Source organism: Balaenoptera musculus, chromosome 14 (assembly GCF_009873245.2).
Source record: "Balaenoptera musculus isolate JJ_BM4_2016_0621 chromosome 14, mBalMus1.pri.v3, whole genome shotgun sequence".
Lineage (NCBI taxonomy): Eukaryota > Metazoa > Chordata > Mammalia > Artiodactyla > Balaenopteridae > Balaenoptera > Balaenoptera musculus.
Genome location: NC_045798.1, coordinates 52,262,229 through 52,289,731, shown reverse-complemented (window position 1 = coordinate 52,289,731; position 27,503 = coordinate 52,262,229). Strand labels below are relative to the sequence as shown.

The 27,503-nt window shown below is 36.7% G+C and overlaps 1 protein-coding gene across 6 annotated transcripts in view; it reads right to left on the bottom strand.

Moving 5' to 3' along the window:
• KIAA1328 (KIAA1328 ortholog) overlaps nt 1–27,503 on the bottom strand; it is a 367,487-nt gene that overhangs the window by 294,865 nt on the left and 45,119 nt on the right. For all 6 annotated transcript variants that reach the window (XM_036822916.1, XM_036822915.1, XM_036822920.1 and 3 more), the window contains one exon: nt 7,973–8,088. In XM_036822916.1, coding sequence (XP_036678811.1) covers nt 7,973–8,088 — 116 coding nt within the window. The remainder of the gene's footprint in view (nt 1–7,972; nt 8,089–27,503) is intronic.

Sequence of the window (27,503 nt, the reverse complement as noted above, 5' to 3'; positions counted from 1 at the left end):
TAAAAATAGTCCTCAAGAAAGATTAATCTGGCAACAGTGATGAAATGAAGTCAATCAAAGGGCGGCTGTAGGTAAAGGAGACGGGCAAAAGGATACTACACAGGAATGCAGTGAAGTGTCAGTGAAAACAGCAAAAGACAATGGGTTCACAACTTCTTTATCCATATATACAATGGTATATTACTCAGCCATAAAAAAAGAACAAAATAATGCCATTTGCAGCAATATGGATGAACCTACAGATTCTCATGCTGAGTGAAGTAAGTCAGACAGAGAGAGACAAATATCATATGATATCACTTACATGTGAAATCTACAAAAAGGCTACAAATGAACTTATCTACAGAACAGAAACAGAGTGATAGATGTGAAAAATAAACTTATGGTTACTGGGGAGTAAGCAGGGGGAGGGAAAAATTGGAAGATTGGGATTGACACATATAAAATACACTACTATATATAAAATAGATAACTAATAAGGACCTACTGTATAGCACAGGGAACTCTACTCAATACTCTGTAATGGCCTATATGGGAAAAGAAGCTAAAAAAGAGTGGATATATGTATATGTCCAACAGATTCACTTTGCTGTACACCTGAAACTAACACAACATTGTAAATCAATTATACCCCAATAAAAATTAAAAAAAAAAAAGACAATGGGTTCAGAATAACATTTCAGAGGGAAAAATGATAAAGACTTGGTGACTGAATAGAAAAGCCAAAATACAAGTGAATCTCAGGAACATTCTACATACCTGGATTTCTGGATAATTAGGTTACACTCTATTAAGTAACGCCCCCCCTCCCATTTTTTTTAACCAACTTTGGATAAAAAGCACTGTAAAATATAATTTTTTGATAAAATTGTGCTTTAACTATAAAGCAGGTTAGAAAAGTAAGGCTTATTGATATTTGTATCATTCACTACTGCAGAAATAATCTGGTGTAGAGACAGTTGGTATCAAAAGATTTCACTCTTAACTCTGCAATGGGCTGTTTCAGTTACCTCTCCAGACCTGTATCTTTATCTGTAAAATAAGGATATGAGTATCTGTCTCACCTAACTTAATCCGGTTATTGTGAAGATTAAAAAGTATAAGTGAAGGTGCTCTGTAAATAGAAAACCAACACACAAATGTAAGATGTCTTACTAACAGAAGTACTAGAAGTACCAAGAAAAGAGAATGGGATAAAAACAATTTAGCATTATTTTGATGCCTCAGAATCATCATTACGAATGTTAAGTACCGTACTTCATTTAATATATGATGGCCTTGAGATATATCTAGGTGGGGAGAAGCTCTAGACTGCTGTGCATTTTCAGTTTTTATGTCATTTTTAATAGTTTTAATAGCTGACTCTCCTATCAGCTTCAATATTCTCACTGTAGCTCCTTTCCCTACTTCTAATTTTCTACTTCTAATCTGCAATGGACTTACAAACTAGATACCAGATAATGAGTTTATTATTATACATTTGACAGCCCCAGGAAATTTCATATAAGAAAAGTGCATATATAGGGGACCAGAGCAGGTGAGGAGTACTTCTTTTTATTCTTATTCTTGGATGAGTTCCAGAAATGTAAAGTGTAACTATAACTCACTACCACAGAGTAACTTAAACCTTAAAGGCTTATTGAAATGAAGTTGTATATGGATGAAATTTTAATATATTTTTTTACTTTCTGCAAGCATTTATCATCAATTTCTCCCTTCAGTTAGCATTAATATCTAAGTATTTTTAAGAGAACAACATAATCTTTAAGAACAGCTTAAGGGGACTTCCCTGGTGGCGCAGTGGTTGGGAGTCCGCCTGCCAAGGCAGGGGACATGGGTTCAAGCCCTGGTCCGGGAAGGTCCCACATGCCACGGAGCAACTAAGCCCGTGTGCCACAACTCCTGAAGCCCGCGCTCTAGAGCCTGTGCGCCGCAACTAAAGAAGCCACCACAACGAGAAGCCCACGCACCACAACAAAGAGTAGCCCCCGCTCACCGCAACTAGAGAAAGCCTGCACGCAGCAACGAAGACCCAACACAGCCAAAAATTAATTAATTAATTAATTAAAAAAAAAAAAAGAACAGCTTAGGCAACAATAATACTAGTAATAACTAGTTCTTTCCTTAAGCATGCTTATTTCTTTGTAATACAAATGTGAAGGGTTATTTAATCTGTTATTATGATTTATAATGACATTCCAGGATAATATACAAATAATAATGGTCCAAAACCTGCTAAAGCTATACAGCATCACAGAGCAAATAAAATGGCCCCCAAAAGCACAACTTCTACAGTACTAGAGATAGTTATTAGATTAGTAAAACAATATTGTCTAGCACTTGTTAAATGGAATAAACTGACTATCCATGTGCACAGAATATATCCTACCACCATAAAATTCAATTTGTAAACATAAAAAAACAAAAACCCAATATTTATTCAAAACAAAAAGGCTGATAAGGTGTTGGGCAACATACTTTGCTATATTCGTATACCACATTGCCAGACACCACAATACCATCTCCTCTGCCTATAGGCTTCTTCACTAAGTTTAGATTTTTAATTCTCCCCAAACTATTTCCAAGACTGGAGAATCTCCTGCCTTTTCTTATGAAGGATCAGAAAGATTAATTAGAAAGGGAAGACGTGGGGCTTCCCTGGTGGCGCAGTGGTTAAGAATCTGCCTGCCAATGCAGGGGACATGGGTTCGAGCCCTGGTCTGGGAAGATCCCACATGCCGCGGAGCAACTAAGCCCGTGAGCCACAACTACTGAGCCTGAGCGCCTGGAGCCTGTGCTCCGCAACGGGAGAGGCCGTGACAGTGAGAGGCCCGCGCACCGTGATGAAGAGTGGCCCCCGCTCGCCGCAACTGGGGAAAGCCCTCACAGAGAAACGGAAACCCAACACAGCCAAAAATAATAAATAAATAAATAAATAAATAAATAAATAAATAAATAAATAAAAGGGAAGACGTACCCTTTCTTCTGAAATTCATTTCCTTTCTCATGAAACTTATTTCTATTTACTATCTTTTCCCACCCTGCCTACCCACCCAAGACCACTGCATCCAGATCTATGATAGAGCTTCCTACAGTATGGTTCCTATTCTTGGTAAAAGTCTATCAGATGGTGGTACTTCGGCTCATGTAGCAGAGATGTATATAGTTAAATAGAAAGCTTTGAATACCTCTGAAGTATTATTGCTATTTGAACAGATGATTTCTTTTTACATAATTAGATTAAATTCTTGTGAATTTTTTCTAGTCTAATTTCAGCACAGACATACTGAGACCTTTGGCTCATTCTAAAACATTCCTCAAAAAGGTTAAGGTTGGTTCCTTTAAAATTCTTTCTTCCTAGAGCAAGGTTTCTAAAACAACCTCTGATGCAATGCGCTTGAGGATCTAAGCTCTAAGTACCTCTAAACCTCTTCAATTTACTAAGTCTCAATCAGAGAGACGATGGAAACAGACCAGAAGGAGAAAAAAACAAACATTTCTGTCAGTCTGGTTTCTGGGAGAGGAAAGTAAGACCTGGTTTGTTCTCAATGAGCACCTAACTGGTATGTATGATGCAGAAAGGTTTCCTCTTTCATAGAAATAGAAGATAAAGCAGAGAACAGATCAATTTCACTCTCCTACTGGGCCTCTAAGCAGCCTAAGCACCTGCTTAACCTAATGAAAACCATCAAAAGCCCACTGAAGAAAGGCACAGAAGTGAGAAACAGAGAAACTAGTCAACTCATCTTTCATCCATATAGTAGTAATAACGAGAATTGCTATCGTTTTTTCAGTGTCCCAAAGTAAGAAACACTGCTAGATTCTTTACACACACAATGTAAAGAGTCTGCCAAATTTCAACAAGCCTGCAAAAAAGGCATTATTAGCTATCCATATATTATAGATGAAAAGAAGAGACTTAGAAAAGTTCAGTAGCATTCCCAAGGTCAGACAGCTAGGCAGTGCTGAAACAATTTTGACTCTAAAGCCCATTGTGCTTTCTTCTCTGTCACTTCCCTTGCTCTGTCAGTTAAAACAGTGAAATCAGAAAATATCAAACTTTACTTTCCTTCTGTAAGCTTTTGATGCCATCCTGACCTGAGACCTATGTTCTGGAAATACAATCAGCTCAAACATTAATCAACTTTTGTAATGGCTACATCCTGTGTCTTATACTATTACATGCTAACATGTTTTAGAATTATTCCTATTGGGCATATTTCTCTCTACATTTCAGATTTATCTCTCCATTCATACTCATTTAGCTAGGCAAAAATCTACTAGGTTCATCAGATTGCTTGGCTTTGTAAATGGCATATTCATTTATGTAGTTAATTTCTCAAGAAATAAGCTTTCTTTGTTCGAAGACTGAAAACTACCAAGGATTTTTATGTTTTAGTAATAAATTCTCTACTTAGTGTAAGAACAAATCCTTCAGAAGCCTGATCCAAATGCAAATATGTAAAATATCTTTACTCTTTTCTACTAAGGGACTGGACTGGTCTGGGTTCATACAGTTGATCAATAAATCCCGTTATTAGAATTTTAAAAACAAAACACCCATAAATTAGGATAACACACCTTTAAAATGCCAAAAATCAGAATCCATATAGTTCCTCACACAGAAACAGGCTTTAAAATAATTTGAAATTATCTGATTTCATGTATATGAGTCTGAATCATTCATGTACGAGAGGTTAATGTATCTGTAGTTAAAACTGTATTGTTTTAAATCATATCCTTGTTTTATGTTTCTAAGTTTTACAGAGTTTTATGTACTATAAAATCATCTATATTAACCTTTGACAAGTTTATACTGGTAAAGGAGATTTGTACTTGAGCAATCTACTTGGAATACAAACCATGGATGTCACTGTTTTTTAATCATATCTTCCATTCTCTTTTCTTTGACAAGTTCTACGAATACCACTTATCTTTAGGTGATTCAAAAAATCTTAAACCAATTATACTAACTAAACCATTTTAATTTTTGAACATGGTCTAACATTTACTCCAATCTTCACTCACAATAATAATAATAAATGCTCAAACCAAATCCTTTTATACCAAATGCAAAATAGGTCTAACTACAACACATGTCTAAGTCTTTGACTTATTTACATGCCTTTTCCTTTACTTTAATCTTATAAGGTAGATGGGGGCGAGAAAACTTTTCTGCTGAGGGCCAGATAGTAAATATTTCGGGCTATGTAGGCCACAGGGTCTTTGTTGCAACTGCACCACTTGCAGCTGTAGCGCAAGAACAGCCACAGAATATACATAAATGAATGTGTGTGGCGGCACTTAGCTGGCACCCTGATAGATCTGGCCCATGGCAGTAGTTTGCTGACCTATGTTCTACGAAAACAGGAAAAACTGTGTCACTACAATCACCTGGGGGTATCTTAACATTCACCCTGATAGAAGAAACTATTCTGTCCATAACCATGCTGAGTTCAGACTGCTTCGACACTAAATACAATTAATCTTGATCCAGAAGAGTGCTAAATGTAACAGTCCACCAAAGTTAAATTCTGCTTTATCAGACAGCCACACGTTTTTGTTAAGCATACAGATAAATAAGGCCGCACTCTAACCGTGGCCAGGATTTCTAAATTGTCTGCTACCTCCTCCCTCTCTCACCTTATTTCTCCAACTCACCCCAATTCCACTTGACATAATATTTATTTATTTATCTTGTTTCGGGAAGATCAAGGTATCACCACCTCCTCTGTATTTAAAAAGTGATTTCAGGGACTTCCCTGGCGGTCCAGTGGTTAAGACTCCATGCTCCCAATGCAGGGGGCATGGGTTCGATCCCTGGTCGTGGAACTAAGATCCCACATGCCACATGGAGCAGGCAAAAAAATAAAAATTATAAAAAAATTTTTTAAAAAGTGATTTCAATCTCCCCTACTTCTGTTACCAGAGTTGGAGGCTGACTTCATTTCCAATCCCCTTCCCTGCTGCCTGCCACTGTCTAAATTGGATAAGCTAAACGCTCACTTCCTCAGCCTCCCTTGCAGATTAGCATGCCCATGTGATAAAGTTCAGGACAATAAATATCTCATGAAAGACTGCTGGGGGGCAGAGTCGAGGGAAATGCCCTGGGAAAGATTTTATGTATTTATGAAAAAGGACAGGGAGTCACAACTACCAGCACGTCTTCCTTCCCCTTTCTGCCTTAATGCAAATGTTAATACCTGGAATTGGAGCAACCATCTTGAAACCTGGAATCCTGCAACCATTAGAAGAAGCTAAGAGAACTGTACGGACCCAGCACTGGAAACTTTAAGCCACTGAACCAATGCCAGAGGCCACTTATCTCCAGAATTGTTATGTGCAAAGAAATAGACCCTGTAAAGTGAACTTCTGTTACAAATAAAAGCATTCCTAGTCCACCTTTTCTTGAAAGTGCTAGGGTCCTGAGTCACTATTCCTTTTGCAAAGTGAAAGACTAACACTGGCTGAGCACAGTTGTGAATTCTGACTAAACAGTGCTATTTTAACCAAGAGAGAAAAGTAGCAAGAAGAAAATCACAGAGGTGGGGGGCGTAGCCTGAGAGTTGACAACCCAGCGCAATAAAGTCAATGAAAGCAAAGAAAAGAGAAGGCCCAAGATGATTATTCAAATGCTAAAGAAATATAGAAAAAAAAATTGAAAAAGTACTCCTTTCGAACTGTGGGGCCCATAAAACTAACAAATGTTCTACTCCACAAATCAAATCGGAGAATTCTGATTCTATTAATTTGCAATCACGCACTCCCACTGTTTGAAAAACACAAGTTCAGAACTCAATTTTTATGGTTATTTTTTGTGCTTTTTTTTCCAGTGAATTCATTTATCTTTATGCTTCTATTTCCCTGGTTTTCACAAAGGTATAGTTACTGTCAATATATGATCATTTTTGACACTCAAAGAATCTTCAAAAAAATTATTAAAATCAAGTAAATGGGGGACTTCCCTGGTGGTCCAGTGGTTAAGATTTTACCTTCCACTGCAGGGGGTGTGGGTTCAATCCCTGGTCGGGGAGCTAAGATCCCACATGCCTTGGGGCCAAGAAACCAAAACATAAAACAGAAGCAATATTGTAACAAATTCAATAAAGACTTAAAAAATGGTCCACATCAAAAAAAAATCTAAAAAAAAAAAAATCAAGTAAATGATGCTACTGACAATAAGGACAATCGTTCCTTTAAGCATTCACGTACTCCTTTAGCTGGCAGATCCAGCATCCTAACTTTAGGCACAGTCACTTCTCTTTTATACCAATGTCACTGCAAAAAACACCCAAAGATAAGTATCTACCCAGTCAAAACAAACTTCAGAAATATGCTTATTTCAACTCACATATCCCCTAAAGTACAATTCTTAAGTTAAAACACCATTTTTAATTTTACTTTCTTACAAATAATGAAATTATACATATTTACACTCACACACACATAACCCTCTCTCTAATTCTAAACCCAACAGTTTTCTCTTTCATGAGAATAGTTTGGTGGTATTATGTTGCAGTAGAAACATTTATCAATTACAACATCTATAAGTTACAACTGATTTTTTTTATTTTTATGATTTCAGAATAGAATTCCTTAGAACTGTCAAAGCTTTAGCGAGAAAGAATACCAAAGACAAAGAGGGTTCAGGCTCAATTACAGTAGTGGAACGGAATTTAATAAAGTTCCAACACTACATTTTAATGCCCAAATTTCTTATTGTCTCTTTGAATTGACAAATGTGTGCTCCATAGTATAATAGCAGCAGTGGAACAGCTGGACGACTGTATCAAGCACAAAGGAAGCAACAACACATGCTGTTAAGTGTCGTTCTGACTGCCTAAAAATGGCAGCCCATGCAGATTTACTCTCTGTTATAAATTAGAACAATTATTTCTCTGGAGTTTACATTTTCTTCATGAAAGAGTCAAACTTTCTGCACGTTAAAAAAGAGGACTTTCAAAAAGGATATCTTCCCTTTCTTTTTTGATCAGTTCATTCTGTTCTTCCAACTGCCTGATCTTCTTCTCAAATGATTCCTGCTCAGCTTTGAGTCTTTCTTCTGTTACTTCCTTTTCCTCACTTACTCTGAAAAAAATACAAGTGAAAAGAAAATGCCCATGAGAATAAAGTAAAATATGTGCCTACAGCTGTGGTTTACCAAAACTAGATTTATTCCAGAGGTATGCTGGTTTCTTCAGGGATACTTCATGTTTTTTGAATTTTTTAAAATTAATCTTTCACAAGGCAATATTCCATACCTTTGTAATAAAATATGCATGTGGTTTTTACATCAAGAATTTTTGCAATAATCAGAATTGTCTTAAATATGGAAAGTCCTATACTTTATGGGTTCCCAATTATGATCCAGGACAGAAAAATATCCAATTTTTAAAACAAAGGTTTCATCTCTTCATTATCAAATAAGGCACAATTTATTTTGATTTAGATCTTTTTCATACTTCTATTTAAATCCTGTCAATAAAATAAACAACATATATATCGCTTAAATATTGCATTAAGGGCTTCCCTGGTGGCGCAGTGGTTGAGAATCTGCCTGTTAATGCAGGGGACACGGGTTCGAGCCCTGGTCTGGGAAGATCCCACATGCCGCGGAGCAACTGGGCCCGTGAGCCACAACTACTGAGCCTGCGCATCTGGACCTTGTGCTCCGCGGCAAGAGAGGCCACGACAGTGAGAGGCCCACGCACCGCGATGAAGAGTGGCCCCCGCTTGCCGCAACTAGAGAAAGCCCTCGCACAGAAACGAAGACCCAACACAGCCAAAATTAAATTAATTAATTAATTAATTAATTAAAAAATATATATATATATTGCATTAAACATACATAGGTGATTTTACTTTTTCCTGGTACTAATACCCTGCAATCCTCAGTAGCATATAAATAACTGGACAGGAATTTTTAAATGGCATTAAGATAAAAAAAGGTTTGCACATTTATTCTTAGTTCAAAAAGGGATTATAAAGTAAAAAACACTGACCAAAAATATGTATCTTTAATGCTTAACTCTGAAAGGTATTCCAACTCAATCCTATCAAAAATGGGTGGTTTCTGATAAGAGCACAGAGGGGGGGAAAAAAAAAACCTAAACAACATTAAAACTTACCTTAAAATGACAACCCTAATTTTCATGTTACTCTGTGAACAGAGATGTTGGCTCTGAATTTCTGTCACTGGTGATTAATTCTCCAAAGAGAGTACAACACATTTTATTCTATAAGATCACACAGGGATATGTGTTAGTGAAATCCACAGGGAAGCCGAATCTTTTCTTTGAGCATCTAAATTTATTTCCTCCCACACCTGTACTCCACCAGAGCAATTTCTGAATAACACGAACTCCACAGCCTTTCCTTTGTTGCTAGCTTTCTGGTGGGGATATTAAGATCAATGAAATAACAGAATGAAAATTAGAATTTTGAATGTTCAAGAGTTGATTGCATCTTGTCTTTGAATTAATTTGTGTGAAAGTGCATGACATATAGTAATGTTCAAAAAATAGCTTTATTTTTTCTTGCTTATCATGACATTCAAATCATTTTCCCGGCTCCTATTATTTACATTTGGCATAATACTAGGCTCATGTTTGGGACTCAGGACCTTCTTTCTACGAGCATAATCTCTAATACTGATACAATTACAAGGAATCAACACAACTAAACAAAGAACAAATATACACATACGTAGAGGATTTGTAATCTGGTCTCAGGTTAGCCTGCTCCCTTGTTGCCATCTTTTTACAATGCCTTCACTTTTCTTGTCATTATCCTCAACCACATTTGTACTAACATCTTTCACAATAATTCCCCACTGCCTCTTAAGTTTTTTCTAAAAGTGTCAAACATTTGAACCATTAATTAATTCTATCATCCAAATCGCTCCTCTTCAATCTATCAACCGGCTTCTGAAACACCTTTGCTAGGAAACTGTTCCAGATCAAGTACACCCCCAAACTGTAAATCAGAACACCACATACATATGATGACTGTGGCAAAGCATGCTTATTTCTCTGGGCATCATTACTCCCACTTGTAAACAAACAAGGCTAGACTAGACAATTTTAAAATTCTTTCCAGCTTAAGTTCTATAATTTCCTTTACTATACTATAAACATACTGGAACTATATATATGTCCTTTACAAATATGGAGAGCATTTGTAAAGAAATAAGAAAGAAGTTAACAAACATCTGGTCAGGGTACAAGGCATACAATACCGTAATCTATGCAAAAGCTACAGCCATAGGCTAAAAGAGGCAGTGGGAGAGGATGACAAGAGAAATATTAAAAAGTGTAACAATGCAAAATTTCGCATGAGGTTAATGTAAAACAAAAGAAGTGATGAATCTGTAGGATTATGCATAAAAGAAAGATGTAATAGGTAATGCTATATATTGTAAGGAGAGAATAAACACTGTTAAGGTGAGAAAATATATGGCAAATTCTCTCCCTGTTTAGATTGGTCAAATCTTAAAGATGAGACTGAAGAGGAAAATCCATAAGCAGATAAGAGAAGATTTATTTTCATTTACTTATTAAAAAATATTAACTGAATGCCTACTATAGGAAAAAATAATCACAGTAAGTTTATCCAGTTATGGGATATCCAAAAGGAACCTCACAATGGCCCCTGTCATTTCAATTCCATTCATAAAAGCCATATAAATATGAGGAATGACCCAAAGATTTGTTTGTTCAAGAAAGCAAGGCTTCCAAGGTCATAAAAACAGTAACAACAAAGTACACTGCCACATTTACCTAACATTAAAGTAAATGCAGAAAGTATGTCTAGAGACTGCCAGGTCAAAACATATACCCCAGCATTTACTTACTCCCTTTGTCAAACCTGAAGAAAATCCATGAAAACTCTAGGGATCACTGACGGCAAAAAATGCTTGTACATATATTCAATAATGCCAGTGGCTATGATGAGCTTCTCCCAGAACTTAAAGTGCTCTATCCAGAAGAACCACTCTTTCCTAAATTTAGTTTCTAGAGATATTTGAAAATTTTGTTGCTACACTATTTAAACAGGGTTTTTTTTAAAAAAAAAGAAAATCTTTTCTGTTATGCTGCTATGATTAGACTACCCGTTAGCAATTATTATGCTCTGGAAGGCTATAAACTTAACAAGCTGTGTTAAGCACAAAAGGCAACACTTCTATAGGCCTATCTAAAGATATGCATGGCTTCTCTGTGGCCTATTAGCATAGTTAATAGGAGCAAGTATATTAATACATCCTTTAAATGCAAAGGACTTGCCAATAAAACAAACTCAAGATTTTATATCCACTCTGAAATATGTCTTCCTGTTTAATTTATGTTCAATAATATTTCCCATGAGGTGTATGTATGAGAAATTATCTGGTATCATGATCTACATTTTTTATCAAAGCATTCTCAGACCACAAAGTAACATAAAAATACCTAATCCTCTATCTCATTTAGGGTACAGCAATAAGCTAGTTAACAAAATGAGAATGTAAACACAAAAAAGGGAAATATTTGACTAATAGGACAGAAAAGTTGAAAACTCTGGTCAAGAGGATATTCCCAGTGTTGGTTTGTTAATTATTTACAAGGAGGACAATAGTCTGTTCATAAAGAAATAATCATTTCAGCATTTATTTAACATCTCAGAGTATTTCTCAATAATGTCCACAAACTGTACTCTTATCTAACCAGGAAAGAGAATTCATACACTTGGAGTTGGGTGGTTGGGCTGAAAACCATGGCAAAAAACCTGAGTTTCCTTGAAGGCTTATGTTTTAGCTTAAACATCCCTGCACATTCTGTATTTTTCTCCATAAAGCAATCCTTTCTCTTTTAATATAAAAAGTTTCCCCATACCCATCTATTCTAAACTTTTTAGTAAAACTAATGTTCTAGGAAGAGATTTATTTTATGGCTTTGCATACCCCCAATGTTCTTCTAGGTACTCCAGAAATGTCTTTCTAATGTGAAAGACAAGGTCAAGGCAACGAAGCTTCTATCCCAAAGAGAATTAATTGCAGCTCACCAATGGTCAACCAGATAAATTTCTTTCCCTGATTGATATCTCACATTTGGAAGCAGAGAATGCTGGTAGCATTCTATAAATTCTCAATATTAACTTAGTGGATAAGATTTAGAGAGATTAGATGTCCTGGATTTCACAGGACATCTAGCCGACAGAAAGGGAGATATTGTTTTTAAGCAAATGTAAATGCATGGTGAAAAAGAAGAGCTTTCATGGTTAAAAAAATATATTTATATAAATATATATATATGGCAGTGAAATCATCTTAATGCCCTCTTTACAAATTTTAACATTTGATTGTAATTTAAAATGTACTGTCTAAAGGAACACAGGTGCTTTAAGAAATGAGAAACACAGCAATCTATGTCAAAAGAGCTCTAAGAACTACAAAACAACAGCAAATGAATGTAGATGCAAAAATCCTCAACAAAATACCAGCAAGCACAATCCAGGAACATTAAAAAAAAAAAAAAAAAAAAAAGGATTATACATCATGCCTAATTGGGATTTAACCCAGGAATGAAAAGTTGGTTTAATAATCAAACATCAATTAATGTAATATACCATATCAATAAAATAAAGGACAAAAACCACATGATCATCCAAATAGATGCAGAAAAGTGTTTGAAAAAAATCCAACAATGATTCATGATTAAAAAAAAAAAAAACCCTCAGTAAATAGGAAGAAAAGGAAACTTCCTCAACCTGAAAAAGGCCATCTATGAAAAACCCACATCTAATACCATATTTAATGGTGAAAGACTAAGTGCTTTCCCCCTGTGATCACAAACAAGACAAGGATGTCTGCTCTCGCCACTGCAAGTCAACTTTGTATTAGAGATTATAGTCAGGGCAATTAGGTAGGGAAAAGAAATAAAAGGTATCTAGATTCTAAAGAAAGAAGTCAAACCATCTCTATTTTACATGACACAATTTTGTATACAGAAATTCTAAAACATCCACTTAAAAACTATTACAACTAATAAAGGAGTTCAGCAAGGTTACAGGATAAAAGATTAATATATAAAAGTCAACTGTATGTTTATACAATGACAGTGAACAACCCCCAAAAGAAATTAAGGAAACAATTCCATGTACGTCTGCATCAAGAAAAATAAAATACAAAGGAATAAATTCAACAGAAGAAGCAAGACTTGAAAACTTGCAAGACTTGCTTGGAAGTTTTGCAACAGAAGAAGCAAGACACTGAAAACTATAAAAACATTGTTGAAAGAAATTAAACACCTGTATTAATGGAAAGACATTCCATGTTCATGACCGGAAGACTTAATATTGTTAAGATGGCAGTACTCCCCACATTGATCTTCAGATTCAACTCAATCTCCATTAAAATCTCAGCAGGTTTATTTGCAGAAATTGACAAATTGATCCAATCCTAAAACTCATATGGAAATGAAAGGGACTCAGAATACCTAAAATATTCCTGAAAAAGGAGAAAAAAATGGGGATCTCACCCTTGCCAATTTTAAAACCTACTACAAAAATCAAGAGAGTGTGGTACTGGCATAAAGACAGACATATAGATGAATTAAACATAAATAAACACTCATTTTTATAATAAATTGATTTTTCAACCAGGGTAACAAGAAAATCAAAGGGAAAGAACAGTCTTTTCAACATGCAGTGCAGGGACAACTTGCTATCCACATGCAAAAGAATGAAGTTGGGCCCCTATAACTCACAGCATTTACAAAAATTAACTCTAAATGAATTGAAGACCAAAATGTGACAGCTAAAACTATAAACTCTTGGAAGAAAACATGGGTATAAATCTTCACAACCTTGAATTAGGCAATGGTTTCTTAGATATGACACCAAAAACACAAGCAACAACAACAAAAATAAATTGGACTTCATCAAAATTTAAAAACATTTGTGCTTCAAATGACACCATCAAGAAAGTGAAAAAACAATGCACAGAATGGGATCAAATTTTTGCAAATAATATATCTGATAAAGGACTTGTAAATGGAATATATAAAGAACACTGAGAACTCGACAATAAAAAGACAACCCGGACTTCCCTGGTGGCACAGTGGTTAAGAATCCGCCTGCCAATGCAGGGGACATGGATTCGAACTCTGGTCCAGGAAGACCCCACATGCTGCGGAGCAACTAAGCCCATGTTGCCACAACTACTGAGCCTGCACTCTAGAGCCCATGTGCCACAACTACTGAGCCTGGGTGTCACAACTACTGAAGCCTGCATGCCTAGAGCCTGTGCTCTGCAACAAGAGAAACCATTGCAACAAGAAGCCTGTGCACCGCAACGAAGAGTAGCCCCCGCTCGCCGCAACTAAAGAAAGCCTGCACACAGCAACGAAGACCCAACACAGCCAATAAATAAATAAATATTAAATAAAAAAAGACAACCCAATTTAAAAGGATGTGAATAGATATTTCTTCAAAGAAGTTACACAAATAGCCAAAAAGTACATGGAAAGATGTTCAACATCGTTAGCCATTATGTAAAAGGACAGATAAGAACCTTCATAGATTTCTGGTGGAAACATAAAACGGTGCAGCCTCTCTGGAAAACAGTCTGGCAGTTCCTCAAAAAGTTAAACAGAGTTACTATTTGACCCAGCATTCCTAGACATGTACCAAGAGAAATGAAAATGTATGTCCACACAAAAACTTACACATATATGTTCACAGCAGCATTTTCCATAATAATCAAAAAGTATAAATAACCCAAATGCCATCAATAAATGAATAGATAAGTTAAATGTGGTACTGCCTATAAAATTTAATATTATTTGGCAATAAATAGAAATGAGATACTAATACATGCTACCACAGAAATAAACCTTGAAATTATCATGCTAAGTTAAAGAAACTAGTTTAAAAAGACTACATATTATATATTTCCATGTACATGAAATATCCAAAATAGGCAAATTCATTGAGACAAAACTAAAGAGTGGTTGTCTAGGGACAGGAAGGTTGGTGAGAAGTGAGGAGTGACTGCTAATGGGTACAGGATTTCATTCTGATGTAATGAGAATGTTCTAAAATTGACTGTGGTGATGACTGCACAACTCTGTGAATACACTTTAAAAAAACTGAAAAATAAATCAAAGGAATGAAAATTGGGAAGAAAGAAGTAAAACTGTCACTGTTTGCAGATGATATGATACTATATATAGAAAATCCTAAAGACACCACCAAAAAACTACTAAACCTCATCAATGAGTTTGGTAAAGTTGCAAGATACAAAATTAATATTCAGAAATATGTCACATTTCTATACACAAACAATGAACTATCAGAAAGAGAAAATAAGGAAAAAATTCCATTTACAATTGCATCAAAAAGAATAAAAAACCCAGGAATAAACCAACCTAAAGAGGTAAAAGACCTGTCCTCGGAAAACAATAAGACACTGATGAAAGAAATTGAGAACACAAACAGATGGAAAGGTATGCTGTGTTCGTGGATTGGAAGAATTAATATTGTTAAAATGACCATACTACCCAAGGCAATTTACAGATTCAATGCAATCCCTATCAAAATACAAAGGACATTTTCACAGAATTAGAACAAATAATTTTAAAAAATGTATGGAAACACAAAAGACCCCGAATAGCCAAAACAATCTTGAAAAGGAAGAACAGAGCTGGAGGAATCACACTCCCTTACTTCAGACTACACTACATAGCTGCACTAATCAAAACAGTGTGGTGCTGGAATAAAAAAAGACACATAGATCAAAGGAACAGAATAAAGAGTCCAGAAATAAACCCATGCACTTATGGTCAATTCATCTACAACAAAGGAGGCAAGAATATACAATGGAGAAAAAACAGTCTCTTCAGTAAATGGTGCTAGGAAAACTGGACAACTACATGTAAAAGAATGAAATTAGAACATTCTCTAACACCATACAGAAAAATAAACTCAAAGTGGATTAAAGACCTAAATGTAACACCAGAAACCATAAAACTCCTAGAAGAAAATACAGGCGCAACACTCTTTGACATAAATCGTAACAATATTTACGGATCTATCCCCTAAAGCAAAAGAAACAGAAGCAAAAATAAACAAACGGGACCTAATTAAACTTAAAAGCTTTTGCACAGCAAAGGAAACCATCTACAAAACGAAAAGACAACCTACCGAATGGGAGAAAATATTTGCAAATGATATGACTGATAAGGGGTTAATATTCAAAATGTATAAACAGCTTATACAACTCAACATCAAAAAAGCAAACAACCTGATTAAAAAATGGGCAGGAGATCTGAATAGACATTTTTCCAAAGAAGACATACAGATGACTTACAGGCACATGAAAAGATGCTCAACATTGTTAATCATCAGGGAAATGCAAGTTAAAACAACAATAAGATATCACCTCACACCTGTCGGAATGGCTACCATCAAAAAGAACACAAATAACATGTTGTACATCTGAAACTTATACAATATTGTACATCAACTATACCTGAAATAAGAAGTCTGAGATGAAAGGTGGAATGCATGATTTCCCCTAAAATTAATATAATAGTTAAGACATCAAAAATGGAAATGACAAAAATGAATCTGAATACAGGAAGAAAGATCAGGTATAGAGAAAACTATAAAAAAACATGTTGCTTTAAAAGCCCTAAGAATAAAACACATTTTCCAAGGAACAAAGCATAAGAGGCAGCATGATATATAATACTTAAAGCTGTGAGATGTCTGATAATTTAAATTCATGTTTAAATTTGAACCCCCCAAAAGTTAACATTCTAATACTCACTGGTTATTTCTTTCAGTTCAAGTATATACTCATTTTATGAAGCAGCCATAATAATCTTAATACCAAAATCTAACAAGGACTTATGGAAAACAAAAATTATAGTCCAATCTATCTAATAAATATAGCTGAAAAAATCCTAAAAAACAATTAGCAAAGCAAATCCAGTGTTACAAAAAGAAAATATATCCAAGTTCAGTTTAGCCCAGGAAGGCAAGATTTATTTAAGAGTTGAAAATTAACTGATATAATTCACCATATTAATAGAATAAAGGAGAAATCTTACATGATCATCTCTAAATGCAGAAAAGGCATTTGTCAAACTTCACCCTATTCATAATAAAAACTCTTCTACAATCTAGGAACTGAAGGAACTTCTTCCGTCGAATAAAGAACATCCATGAAAAACCTCCAGTATCATATCTATGAGGATGAAAAAAGAGCACTTTGTCCCTTTCCTTGTACTTCAGGAATAAGGCAAGAGTGTCAACTCTTACTACCTCTATTCAATAATGATTGGAGGTCCTAGCCAGTGCAATGATGCAAGAAAATAAAATAAAATGCATACAGATTGGAAAGAAAGAAGTAAAATTTATGTGCCAATGATATGATTGTTATGTAGACAATATTAAGGAATCACAGAAAATATATCAGAACACGTAAATTTAGGAAAATCACAATGTTATTGGGGTAGCCAGCCTCTAAAATGGGTCCTGGTGATCCCTGTCTCTTGCTATTCATGTCCTTCTTTAATTCCCCCCCCTTGAGTATGGGCTGACCTAGTGAGTACCAAAATTAACTGAATGTAACTTCTGAAATTAGGTTACCAAAATATAGTGACTTCTGTCTTGCTTGCTCTTGCTCACTCTGATGGGAGCCAGTTGCCAAGTTGTAATCTACCATATGGATAGGCCCTTGAAACAAGAAACTAAGGGAGGCCTCTAGCCAATAGTCAGCAAGGAACTGAGAAACTCAGTCTCAGGAAGACATAACTGGAAATTGTAGGAAGGAGAAGTATTACAGGTGATGGCAGAAGTTTACCAACATCCTTAGAAATGTGGAAAGGAGGAAACGTGCCTAATGAACTGGGTAACTAATCTAAGGAGATTTCCAAGTAAAGTGTTGAAAGTGCTGCCTGGTTTCTTCCTGGTGTTTACAGTAAATTGGGAGAAGAGAGAGATAAGTTGAAGGAAAGACTATTAAACCAAAATGAGGCAGGATTTTCATAGTTTCAAAAATTCTCAGCCTCTCCAGATAGCAAAACTGCTAAAATTAAGAAATGTCTTCTGAGTAGATTTCAAAACCAGGACACTGCCAGGAAAAACAAGCTCTGGAGATAAAGCCTAGGTAACAACTTCTGTTGAAGACCTCAGAAACATCAAAGTTGATGCCTCAATAGAGTCAAATGAAAAGCACTTTGAAGACATTAAGGTTGGGTTTCACAAATTCTCTCAAACAATGGGGCCTCTGGGAAGCTTACTAGTATTTTAAAAGGCTAAAATTTTGTGATAATGTTAGGCAGCCATAGATAACTAATACAGATTTTAACACATTAATCAGTCACTTTAAATTCCTCATCAGATCATTCCACTTGCAACTGCTGCTGCTTTATCTCTTTCCAACATGTTGTTTTCTCTTGCATTTTCACATACTCATAGTTTTATTAATATCTGGATATCTTGGGTAGGACAGTAGTAACTGAGGCAAATAATTTCTATGCTTGGTAATGAGCAGACTTTTCCTTTGGCCAGGTGTCTAGAGTAGGGGTTGTGTTTATCTAATCACATGTTAGGCAGGTTTAAGGTTTACTGTTGCTACGGTTACCCTAAGTACACCACAGGCTTCAAATTCCTCTAGGCATAACCACCCCCTCAGGTGGACCAGATGTTTTCCTCAATGTCTGCTCCACCCTTAGCTTTCAGTCTTCCCCTCTAGAGGGTCCGTCTCTTGTGAGGTTCTCATTAGTATTCAACTGCTACTTTTATTAGACCCTTATTAGTCTAGGGGTGGGGATCTGGATTGGAGTGGTGTTCTCTATTATTCTAATTAGGCTTTGGCTAATCAGACTCTGTATGCCTGAGTCTTACAAGTGCTCCTGTCTCTCCTCCATAGTTCTGTGATCAGCATGTAACCCTGACCTCCCACCAAGTTATTTTCTGCCTACCCCCAGCTTCAGTGTTGTTTTTTTTTTATCCTTTTTTAAAAAAATTTTATTATTTTTATATAGCAGGTTCTTATTAGTTATCTATTTTATACATATTAGTGTATATATGTAATCCCAATCTCCCAGTTTATCCCACCACCACCACCCGCTTCAGTGGTTTTTACCAGTGTCATATAGGCTACATTTTACGGAATCCCTCTTCCTAAACTTACGGTTTTTGTTACAGAGCAAAGATACAGGAGAAGGATCCAGGAAATATTTTGTGCACTTTCCATAACAACTGCTGTTCCTCCTCCCAGGCCTGTACCAGGAGGGATGCTTTATCAGGGCTCTCATCAAGTGGGGCCTATGGAGAAAAAGTTTGCAAGAGAGTTCAAGCTGCCCCTATACTTGCTGCCCTAAGGGGCTCCCCATTCTTACCTGCCCACATCTGGCCTCTACCAATTTGTTGCCTATTGTAGCTGAAATGTTCTTACCCATTTCCAGAGGTGTCTGCCCCATGTAAGCTAGTGTTCACACCTCATCTTTCCCTGTAGGCACAGGTCTTTCCTGAGATTTTGAGTTAGCTGGTTGAACTGAGCGCTCTGTTTCAAGAAATGTCCAGAGCTTGCAGTTTGTTCCACCTTATTTTTAAGTGTAAGGTTGGGAGCAACATTCTTTACAGTCATGTAGACTTAGCTACATAATAATTTATACATATTTATATATTTGTTTTTGCTCCTGTTAAATTAAACAAGGAGGCCATTAGACTGAGGTGCTTCTAGTACCATAGAAACTTACTTAAGCAAACCAAAACCTATGCCTATAATGTGTCAAGATTAAGAAGTCAAAACCCAGGACTTACCTGGTGGTGCAGTGGCTAAGACTCCGTGCTCCCAATGCAGGGGGCATGGGTTCGATCCCTTGTCAGGGAACTAGATCCCACGTGCCACAACTAAAAGATCCTGCATGCCGCAAGTAAAAGATCCTGCATGCTGCAACTAAGACCCGACGTAGCCAAATAAATAAATAAATATTAAAAAAAAAAGAAATAAAAACCCAAGAACAACCTATCACAAACAGCCACCTAGGTTTTCCCAAATAAGGCAATTGCTTAAGCTACAGCCAATCAAATACCTTCCTTGCTTTGCTTCTGAGCCTGCTTTATAATAGTCTCTCCTCTCACTCTTGTGCGTACAGGGCTCCCAAGGACTTCCGGTTCAAGGCTGCCCTATTTGATTTTTGCTCAAATAAAGTCTTAAAAATGTGATATGCCTCAATTTATTTTTCAAAACTCTTATTTTCCTCCCAATTTTCAAAGCTGGAACAATTTTAGCAACAAAATAACTATAACATTAGATTATAACCCATAGAACTATGATATTTATTAATGTTAAAAGATAACCTGAGGCATTATTACATTACCCACAGGAGCTAAGAAAGAGATTTTTATAGAGAAGAGGTGGAAGCCAAGCAAGGAGAGTATTTTCCTGGCTACAGTGTAAGCAACTGCCTTATTTAGGAAAGCCTAGGTGGCTGTTTGTTATGGGTTGTCCTTAGGTTTTGATTTCTTAACCTTGAGGCATTAAAGGTATAGGTTTCAGTTTGCTTATTTAGGCTCCTAAGGCATTAAAGCCTCCTCAGGCTAATGACCTCCTTATTTAATTAATTTAATATTACTTTAAAAGGAGAAAAATAACTTCACAGTGGAAAAACCTGGCAGAAGCCACCTTAATCAAGTGATCAAGGTTAATATCATCAGTAAAAAGACATATTAATTTCAGGTAGCCCCTGCTATGACATACTGGAAAGGCACATCACTTCTGTGGTATTCTTGCCAAAAATGCATAATCTGAATCTAATCAAGAGAAAACACTAGACAAATCCATATTGAGAGACATTGCACAAAATATCTGATTAGTGCCAAGGTTATGAAAGACCAAAGAATTATCACAGATTAGAGAAAGCTAAGGACATGTGACAACTAAATATGATGCGAGACACTGAACTGGATATTGGATTAGAAAAATCTTATCAGTGACATAACATTGGTGAAATGTGAATAAAGTCTATAGTTTAGCTGACAGTACTACATTACTGTTAATTTCTTAGTTTTGATAACTGTACTATGATAATGCAAAATGTTAACAGTATGGAAAGCTGAATAGAGAATATATGGAAATTCTATCCTCATAACTTTTCTGTAAGTCTAAAATTATTTCAAAATAAAAAGGTTAAAAAGAAACAAACTCAACCCAAACATAAACAGAGTGGGTATGGGAAGGAGGGAGAGTGTCAAAGAAGGATTTTACTTTATTGCAATTTTTTTTAATGATAGTTTTAATATTCATGTAACTACATTAAAATTAGGGGGAAAGGTATACCATAGAGTGAATAAAGATGCAATTTCTGGCTCTGTAAGAGCGAATATAAAATATCACTCAATATTATCCAACTCCCTTTGTTGTGTCCTAATCAATTAATTTAAAAACTACTAGGGAGACCTTCAAGATGGAGGAGGGGTAAGACGTGGAGATCACCTTCCTCCCCACAAACACATCAGAAATACATCTACATGTGGATGTAAATGTTCAACTCCTACAAAACACCTACTGAACGCTGGCAGAAGACCTCAGACTTCCCAAAAGGCAAGAAACTCCCCAAGTACCTGGGTAGGGCAAAAGAAAACAGAAAAAAGAGAGACAAAAGAATAGGGACAGGACCTGCACCTCTGAGAGGGAGCTGTGAAGGAGGAAAAGCTTCCACACACTAGGAAGACCCTTCACTGGCAGAGACAGGGGGTGGCGGGGGGGAAGCTTCGGAGCCACGGAGGAGAGTGCAGCAACAGGGGTGCAGAGGGCAAAGCAGAGAGATTTCCACACAGAGGATCGGTGCCAACCAGCACTCACCAGCTTGAGAGGCTTGTTTCCTCACATGCCTGGGTAGGTGGGGGCTGGGAGCTGAGGCTCAGGCTTCAGAGGTCAGACCCCAGGGAGAGGACTGGGGTTGGCTGCGTGAACACAGCCTAAAGGGGGCTACTGCACCACAGCTAGCCGGAAAGGAGTCCGTGAAAAAGTCTGGAACTGCCTAAGAGGCAAAAGACCATTGTTTCGGGGTGTGCGAGAAGAGGGGATTCAGAGCACTGCCTAAATGAGCTCCAGAGACGGGCGCTAGCCGCAGCTATCAGCGCAGACAGCAGAGACAGGCATGAAACGCTAAGGCTGCCACCAAGAAGCCTGTGTGCAAGCACAGGTCACTATCCACACCTCCCCTCCCAGGAGCCTGTGCAGCCCGTCACTGCCAGGGTCCCATGATCCAGGGACAACTTGCCCGGGAGAACACACGGTGCACCTCAGGCTGCTGCAACGTCACTCCGGCCTCTGCTGCCTCAGGCTCGCCCCGCATTCTGTGCCCATCCCTCCCCCCAGCCTGAGTGAGCCAGAGCCCCCTAATAAGTTGCTCATTTAACCCCACCCTGTGTGGGCAGGAACAGATGCCCTCAGGTGACCTACACGCAGAGGCGGGGGCAAATACAAAGCTGAACCCCAGGAGCTGTGCGAACAAAGAAGAGAAAGGGAAATTTCTCCCAGCAGCCTCAGGAGCAGCAGATTAAATCTCCACAATCAACTTGATGTACCCTGCATCTGTGGAATAACTGAACAGAGAACAAATCATCCCAAAATTGAGGTGGTGGACTTTTCGAGCAACAGTAGACTTGGGGTTTGCTGTATGAGAATGACTAGTTTCTGATTTTATGTTTATCTTAGTTTAGTATTTAGAGTTTATTATCATTGGTACACTTGTTTATTGATTTGGTTGCACTCTTCCTTTTTTTGTTTTTTATTTTATATATAGATATATATGTATTTTTCCTTTTTCTCTTTTAGTGTGTATGTGTATGCTTCTTTGTGTGATTTTGTGTGTATAGCTTTGCTTTTACCATTTGTCCTGGGTTCTGCCTGTCCATTTTTTTTTTTTTAAATATAGTTTTTAGTGCTTGTTATCATTGGTGGATTTGTTTTTTGGATTGGTTACTCTCTTCTTTTCCTTCTTTCTTTTTTCTTTTTTTTCTTATTAATTTTTAAATATTTTATTTTATTTTTAATAACTTTTAAATTTTTTGTTTTAATAACTTTATTTCATTTTCTTTTTTTCCTTCTTTCTTTCTTTTCTTCTCCCTTTTCTTCTGAGCCGTGTGGCTGACAAGGTCTTGGGGCTCTGGCTAGGTGTCAGGACTCTGCCTCTGAAGTGGGAAAGCCAAGTTCAGGACACTGGTCCACCAGAGACCTCCCAGCTCCACATAATATCAAATGGTGAAAGCTCTCCCAGAAATCTCCATCTTGACGCTAAGACCCAGCTCCACTCAAAAACCAGTAAGCTACAGTGCTGGACACCCTATGCCAAACAACTAGCAAGACAGGAACACAACCCCACCCATTAGCAGAGAGGCTGCCTAAATTCATAATAAGATCACACACACCTCAAAACACACCATTGGACGTGGTCCTGCCTACCAGAAAGACAAGATCCACCCTCATCCACCAAAACACAGGCACTAGTCCCCTCCACCAGGAAGCCTACACAACCCACTGAAACTTAGCCACTGGGGGCAGACAACAAAAACAACAGGAACTATGAACCTGCAGCCTGTGAAAAGGAGACTCCAAATACAGTAAGTTAAGCTAAATGAGAAAACAGAGAAAAACACAGCAGATGAAGGAGCAAGGTAAAAACCAACCAGACCAAACAAATGAAGAGGAAATAGGCAGTCTACCTGAAAAAGAATTCAGAGTAATGATAGTAAAGATGATCCAAAATCTTGTAAAAAGAATGGAGAAAATACAAGAAACATTTAACAAGGACCTAGAAGATAATAGATGAAATTAAAAGCTCTTTAGAAGAAATCAGTAGCAGAATAACTAAGAGAAAAACGGATAAGTGACCTGGAAGATAAAATAGTGGAAATAACTACTGCAGAACAGAATAAAGAAAAAAGAATGAAAAGAATTGAGGACAGTATTAGAGACCTCTGGGACAACATAAAACACACCAACATTAGAATTATAGGGGTCCCAAAGAAGAACAGAAAAAGAAAGGGACTAAGAAAATATTTGAAGAGATTATAGTTGAAAACTTCCTTAACATGGGAAAGGAAATAGCCACCCAAGTCCAGGAAGCGCAGCTAGTCCCATACAGGATAAACCCAAGGAGAAACACACCGAGACACATAGTAATCAAATTGGCAAAAATTATAGACAAAGAGAAAGTATTGAAAGCAGCAAGGGAAAAATAACAAATAACATACAAGGGAACTCCCATAAGGAGTTCCCTTGTATGTTATTTGTTATTTTTCCCTTGCTGCTTTCAATACATTGTCTTCCTCAGCAGAAACTCTACAAGCCAGAAGGGAGTGGCATGATATACTTAAAGTGATGAAAGGGAAGAATCTACAACCAAGATTACTCCACCTGGCAAGGATTTCATTCACATTCGATGCAGAAATCAGAAGCTTTACAGGCAAGCAAAAGCTAAGAGAACGCAGCACCACCAAACCAGCTCTACAACAAATGTTAAAGGAACTTCTCTAAGTGGGAAACACAAGAGAAAAGGACCTACAAAAGCAAACCCAAAACAATTAAGAAAATGGTCATAGGAACATACATATCAATAATTACCTTAAACGTGAATGGATTAAATACTCCAACCAAAAGACACAGGCTTGCTGAATGGATACAAAAACAAGACCCATATATATGCTGTCTACAAGAGACCTACTTGAGACCTAGGGACACATACAGACTGAAAGTGAGGGGATGGGAAAAGATATTCCATGCAAATGGAAATCAAAAGAAAGCTGGAGTAGCAATACTCATAGCAGATAAAATAGACTTTAAAATAAAGAATGTTACAAGATACAAGGAGGGACACTACAAAATGATCAAGGGATCAATCGAGGAAGATATAACAATTATAAATATATATGCACCCAACATAGGAGCACATCAATACATAAGGCAACTGCTAACAGCTAGAAAAGAGGAAATCAACAGTAACACAATAATAGTGGGGGGCTTTAACACCTCACTTACACCAATGGACAGATCATCCAAAATGAAAATAAATAAGGAAACAGAAGCTTTAAATGACACAGTAGACCAAATAGATTTAATTGATATTTATAGGACATTCCATGCAAAAACAGCAGATTACACTTTCTTCTCAACTGCACACGGAACATTCTCCAGGAGAGATCATATCTTGGGTCACAAATCAAGCCTCAGTAAATTTAAGAAAATTGAAATCGTATCAAGCATCTTTTCTGACCACCAACGCTATGAGATTAGAAATGAATTACATGGAAAAAAACGTAAAAATCACAAACACATGGAGGCTACACAATACGTTACTAAATAACCAAGAGATCACTGAAGAAATCAAAGAGGAAATCAAAAAATACCTAGACACAAATGACAATGAAAACACAATGATCCAAAATCTATGGGATGCAGCAAAAGCAGTTCTAAGAGGGAAGTTTATAGCGATACAAGCCTGCTGCAAGAAACAAGAAAAATCTCAAATATACAATCTAACCTTACACCTAAAGGAACTAGAGAAAGAAGAAAAAACAAAACCCAAAGTTACCAGAAGGAAAGAAATCATAAAGATCACAGCAGAAATAAATGAAATAGAAACAAAGAAAACAGTAGCAAAGATCAATAAAACTAAAAGTTGGTGCTTTGAGAAGATAAACAAAATTGATAAACCATTAGCCAGACTCATCAAGAAAAGAGGGAGAGGACTCAAATCAATAAAATTAGAAATGAAAAAGAAGTTAGAACAGACACTGCAGAAATACAAAGCATCCTAAGAGACTACTACAAGCAACTCTATGCCAATAAAATGGACAACCTAGAAGAAATGGACAAATTCTTAGAAAGGTATAACCTTCCAAGACTGAACCAAGAAGAAGTAGAAAATATGAACAGACCCATCACAAGTAATGAAATTGAAACTGATTAAAAATCTTCCAACAAACAGAAGTCCAGGACCAGATGGTTTCACTGGTGAATTCTATCAAACATTTAGAGAAGAGCTAACACCCATCCTTCTCAAACTCTTCCAAAAAATTGCAGAGGAAGGAACACTCCCAAACTCATTCTATGAGGCCACCATAACCCTGATACCAAAACCAGACAAAGATACTACAAAAAAAGAAAATTACAGACCAATATCACTCATGAATATAGAAGCAAAAAAAATCCTCAACAAAATACTAGCAAACAGAATCCAACAACACATTAAAAGGATCATACACCATGATCAAGTGGGATTTATCCCAGGGATGCAAGGATTCTTCAATATATGTAAATCAATCAATGTGATAAACCATATTAAAAAATTGAAGAATAAAAACCATATGATCATATCAACAGATGCAGAAAAAGCTTTTGACAAAATTCAACACCCAATTATGATAAAAATTCTCTAGAAAGTGGGCATAGAGGGAACCTACCTCAACATGATAAAGGCCATATACGACAAACCCACAGCAAACATTCTCAATGGTGAAAAACTGAAAGCATTTTCTCTAAGATCAGGAACAAGACAAGGATGTCCACTCTCACCACTGTTCTTCAACATAGTGTTGGAAGTCCTAGCCATGGCAATCAGAGAAGAAAAAGAAATAAAAGGAATACAAATTGGAAATGAAGAAGTAAAACTGTCACTGTTTGCAGATGACATGATACTATACATAGAGAATCCTAAAGATGCCACCAGAAAACTACTAGAGCTAATCAATGAATTTGGTAGTTGCAGGCCACAAAATTAATGCACAGAAATCTCCTGCATTCTTATACAATAATGATGAAATATCTTAAAGAGAAAATAAGGAAACACTCCCATTTACCATTGCAACAAAAAGAATAAAATACCTAGGAATAAACCTACCTGGGAGACAAAAGACCTGTATGCAGAAAACTATAAGACACTGATGAAAGAAATTAAAGATGATACCAACAGATAGAGAGATATACCATGTTCTTGGATTGGAAGAATCAATATTGTGAAAATGACTATACTACCCAAAGCAATCTACAGATTCAATGCAATCCCTATCAAATTACCAATGGCATATTTTACAGAACTAGAACAAAAAATCTTAAAATTTGTATGGAGACACAAGAGACTCTGAATAGCCAAAGCAGTCTTGAGGGAAAAATACAGAGCTGGAGGAATCACATGCCCTGACTTCAGACTATACTACAAAGCTACAGTAATCAAGACAATAGGGTACTGGCACAAAAACAGGAACACAGATCAATGGAACAAGATAGAAAGCCCAGAGATAAACCCACGCACCTATGGTCAACTAATCTATGAAAAAGGAGGCAAGGATATACAATGGAGAAAAGACAGTCTCTTCAACAAGTGGTGCTGGGACAACTGGACAGCTACATGTCAAAGAATGAAATTAGAACACTCCCTAACACCATACACAAAAATAAACTCAATATGGATTCGAGACCTAAATGTAAGACCGGACACTATTAAACT